The sequence below is a fragment of the Perca flavescens genome, chromosome 18 (genome assembly GCF_004354835.1).
Source record: "Perca flavescens isolate YP-PL-M2 chromosome 18, PFLA_1.0, whole genome shotgun sequence".
NCBI classification, from domain to species: Eukaryota; Metazoa; Chordata; class Actinopteri; order Perciformes; family Percidae; genus Perca; species Perca flavescens.
The window spans coordinates 17,451,994-17,456,330 of record NC_041348.1 but is presented as its reverse complement, the minus strand read 5'-3'; the positions used below and the strand labels follow the sequence as shown (position 1 = coordinate 17,456,330).

Below are 4,337 nucleotides of genomic sequence, written 5' to 3'. Positions count from 1 at the left end.
TTGCAGTTAAAAAAAAAAAAAAGGGAAAGAACGCAGTGACGTAGGAGCCCTGACGTATAGTTAACCTTGGCAACAGACGGAACAATAAATACTAGAGCCAGTGTAGATGCAGGGAAATACTGCTATCCCTTATGGAGGCTAATTTTAGACATTTTTAAATTCGCTGTGGAATGCCACTGCTATAGTGTCTTACAGCAGAGAAAACATTTATGTAGGCTATTTGTGTGCATATAAATAGTGCCACAGATTCAACCAGACAGATAATTGAATTTAAATATCACTATCTTTTATTTACATATCTTACAAACAACATTTATCTTAACCCTCTGTGTAAAAAAATAAATAGAAATTTCATAACTTAAAACCACTAATGTTTTCACAGAAAACTTGATACTAAGATAGACCACTCAGACCACGTCAGTTTTTAAGTTTTTCCACAATTACTCTCACATTCCATCAACCAGAAAACAAACTGGATCAATAATAACAACTATTGCTCTGAACACATGCACATCAACACTAACAAGTTGTGTTATCTAGCACCATAAAATCATATATGAACTCATTAAACGTCTAGGTGGTATTAGTTAAAACATGCTTTTTAAACTTGCTACATGGGTGTAATAGGCAAGTATAGATAAAAGGCAAATCAAATCATAAATATGCTTTCTGGTAAGTCAATTCCATAGCCCTGTGATCTGCACATCGGTCTTATACATCAAGAAAATGTGCTCGATAGGAAGTATTGTTTTTGGAAGTCTTTAAAGGGCCAGCAGGGTTGGGGAGCTGAGGGAATCAGAGGACTGGTCGTTGCTGTTGCTTTCTCTCCTGTGGGCGACACCACAAGTGGGGAAGGTCTCTGCCTCTGGGAAGCTGAACACAAAAGAAGACGTGTAGGTGGTGCAGGCTGGTGTGCAGGTCACCACAGGTGTGCACAGGGGCTCAAAGTCACCGTTATTGGCTAAGGCGTGAAGGGGCTCCCAGTCCTGGGTTGTGTAGAGGGAGTTGGACAGGTCAACATCTGGCACTGACCGCGCTGTCTCCATCTCCGTCTTTGCCATCAGATCCAAGGACTCCTCGAGGACAGAGGAGTCGAGGTCTGTCATCTTGACCGCGCTGCTGGTGATGGTGGCGGTGGAGAGGACGGAGCTACTGCTGGAGAAGATGGAGTTGGAGGTTGAGGTGAAGGTTGGCTGGCTGGAAGTGATAGTGGTTGCCTTTGGGATGGTGGTCTGTGGCTGGGAGGACACCGCGTTGGAGAGGAAGGGGTGGGAAGGAGAAATGGAGGCCACAGAGAAGTCAATGTCCAGCTCTGAAGGGATTTTGCAGATGGGTTGATGGGCAGCCAGAATGAACTCAAGCCTTTCCTTCTCCTTCAGAAGATTAGTAATATCGTTCTGCAGGCTGGACTTCTCATCCTCAAGCTGATCAGTTTCCTGTAAGGGGGAGAGAAATAGAGGAAGTGGCATTAGCTTGGCTGCTGGATTACACAGTTAGCTGAGGCGAGAAAATCCATTTTGATGAATGACGGTAAATGTGTGGCATACTTACAGCTTGCAGAGTGTCTGTAAGCTCTCTCCTCCTGTTGCGGCATTTTGCGGCTGCCTGCTTGTTTCTCTCTCTGCGAACTCTTTTCTTCTCTTCCTCCTCAGATGTCACCTGCACAATAACACAAGAAAAGGTTTAAGTCTCCAGATTTGTGATAATGAATACACTGTAACATGGAAGATACTACATGTTATGCAACATTTGAAGTACATGGAGATAGTAATTACCTGATCCATTCTGGCCCTCTTGGTAGAGTTAAGAGCCCTGGATGAGGACCTCATGCCTGGTCTGGAGTACACCGGGCTGGGGCTGGAGCTGGAGCTGTAGGGGGGAGCTCTGTGAGAAGGGGCCACTGAGGAGATCAAAGGCTGGACCATCCACTGCAGATCCGGGCTTGCCGAAATAGCGGTGACAGTGGGGATGAAGGAGGCACTTGATGCTGTCAGGTCGGTGAAATCCTGTGGGTAAAGCAAGAGGATCATGAGTACATTTTGTATACTTTCAGGAGGGGGATGCATCATTACAAGATATAAAAAGCAGGGTGGTTTAAAAATATCCATATGATGTCAACTATGACGTTACACTCTATGGGGTTTCCAGTTGGATGAATGAAGCGCGACTTGCTTTGCGTGCAGCAGGTCAAGGCAATTTATTATTATATTTCAAGCACAACTCAGCATAGGCTATTACTGTTGGTCAGCCAGCTTATATTTATTATTATTTTAAACCTTATGTTTAAGCTTCATGAGAATAATTTAGCGAAGGCTATAATAAGCTTTATCTTTTCAAGTTCCATGCAAACAAATAGGCTATGTAAATAGACTATCACCTAGCCTACATTGTAATAAAAGTTGAATAATAAAAGTTGAATAATATTTGACTGGACAAACCTGAGACTGGGGAGATCCCATGCTGGAGTAAGATCCCGCTGGTGACGGGTAGTATCCCAGATTGTCCCCGGACGGGGAAGCGGTGCTGCAGCGTGAGGAATCGCACTCCGCGTTGAAAGCGTTAAACATCATCTTTCCGCAGAAAACCAAGTAGGAAGATTCAAACAACTGTAAACTTGAGATGAGGAAATCCTTTTGTAGGTTTGGGAGAAACTCTTAAATTGCCGTTCCCGATATAATGTCACTGGTCGTTGTTCTGCTACTGAAAGTTTGACTGCCAAAGCCGAGAGTTCGGAGCCTTTTATAGCCCGAGAAAGGGCCGGCCAAATGACGTCTGCAAAGGGGAGTGCTCTTTACCCGACACCGTGGGGAGAAAAACACCAAAACAGTCACATAACAACGCAAAAATAATGCCAACTATTGGTTGTATATTGTTTTAATACACTGACAATTGAATATGCAATGCGAATTTGTGCTGTTTAAAGTTGAAAATTAACATTTAGAAATAGTTTTAAACTCACCCTGGAGAAATGGAATATTCCAGAAACGGGATCCCCAATACGTAATTTTCCATATATGGTGCATCCTGTAAAAGGGGCGGAGCTTGCTGGGAAATACACCATCTGAGATTGGCCGACAGAGACATGACGTTATGTAGACCTGTTAAGACAACAAACACAGAGGCTGTCGTGAAAACTAAAGAACTGGGATAATGGTCAGCTAAGTACACAGCAAAGTGCAAGGAAAGATCAATTTGAACATGCAGATGAGTCTGTTCTGAACTGAGAGTATCAAACAAACACATCAAAACACACACTGCTGTTTTTTTTTTTAACACTGTCAATTTGAATATTTTCTCAAAATGTTATTATTTAGGCCTATATCAAGACTATGAACATATAGCCTAGGAGTATTTTCACCTCTATATCATTAATGCATTGTTATAGCTTGCTAAAGAGGCATAACTTTATGAAAAACTAAAATAGGTTCACACTTTCATTAACAAGTTGTGGTTGGAGAAACTCTTGCACAATCAATCAGGCATATCACAGAGCTATTATGTAGCATCAAAGATTCAAAGTGTTTTTTTACACAGTCATACAATATGAGTAGTGAAATACAGGATAGCTATACTTTCCTTATCTTTCAGGCCATACCTCCACCAGTGTGTGTGACACCGATACATCCTACAGGAGTAGGCCTAATATCGGAGGCAGAGCTCCAGGGACAACTGGGGGATAGAAAGGGGACTTGGGGTGGAAAGGGGACGGAGTACCCAGATCCGTTATGTGAGGAGGGCCCAAAAAGAGGCGATAGAATGAATAGCTGATGCGGGGAAGGGCCCATAGAGAATGCCTTTCTACTGGGCCCAGAATCTTGTGCCACAACCCTGCAGAGTTCCACCAAGTCAACTACATCCTCCGACTCCACCTGCTCTCACCACAGTCACATGCAACTCTCCAGCGTTGTCCCCACTATGGACATCACAGCTCATCGGCTCGGTGGAACTCATCCAGACTCCTGTCCCAGAACATATAGGCAACATTCTGGCTGGAGCAGTAGGCCAGGAATCAGTACCAGGATGGAGCAGCCTACAGGCCTGTTTTTCTCCCCTGTCATAGAGTACCAACATAGGGAGGGTTAACACAAATGTAACCAAGTAGTCTTATAAATAACTAAAACATTTTTTTACATTGAAGATAATGGTACAAAGCTACAAAGCCCCATAACGAACACATATCTATTCAAATTTTCATTTACTGTACCAGCTCCTTTTTCCCTATTCTAAAAGGAAAGAAATCCCAGAATGCAAAGCTGAAAGAGTGTTTGCAAAGCAAGTTTAAAAACTATACAGAAAAAAAAAAGATGTAAACATGGGTGTATGTAAATATAACTCTG

General features: G+C 42.9%; 1 protein-coding gene across 1 annotated transcript; it reads right to left on the bottom strand.

The window, feature by feature from the left end:
- Positions 1-264: 264 nt before the first annotated feature.
- On the bottom strand, positions 265-2,720 carry fosab (v-fos FBJ murine osteosarcoma viral oncogene homolog Ab). The gene is made up of 4 exons (XM_028605529.1): positions 2,439-2,720; positions 1,776-2,006; positions 1,552-1,659; positions 265-1,436 (listed from the first exon to the last, which is right to left on the bottom strand). The coding sequence occupies exons 1-4, from the start codon at positions 2,568-2,570 to the stop codon at positions 762-764; spliced, it is 1,146 nt and encodes a 381-aa protein (XP_028461330.1). The 5' UTR covers positions 2,571-2,720; the 3' UTR covers positions 265-761.
- Positions 2,721-4,337: the final 1,617 nt, after the last annotated feature.

Excerpts from the sequence above, each read along its gene's own strand:
- fosab (XM_028605529.1), bottom strand. The coding sequence starts at position 2,570 with ATGATGTTTAACGCTTTCAACGCGGAGTGCGATTCCTCACGCTGCAGC. Across the intron at positions 2,007-2,438 it reads TGGGATCTCCCCAGTCTCAG|GATTTCACCGACCTGACAGC; the intron begins GTTTGTCCAGTC and ends CTTTACCCACAG. Across the intron at positions 1,437-1,551 it reads TTACAGACACTCTGCAAGCT|GAAACTGATCAGCTTGAGGA; the intron begins GTAAGTATGCCA and ends TCCCCCTTACAG.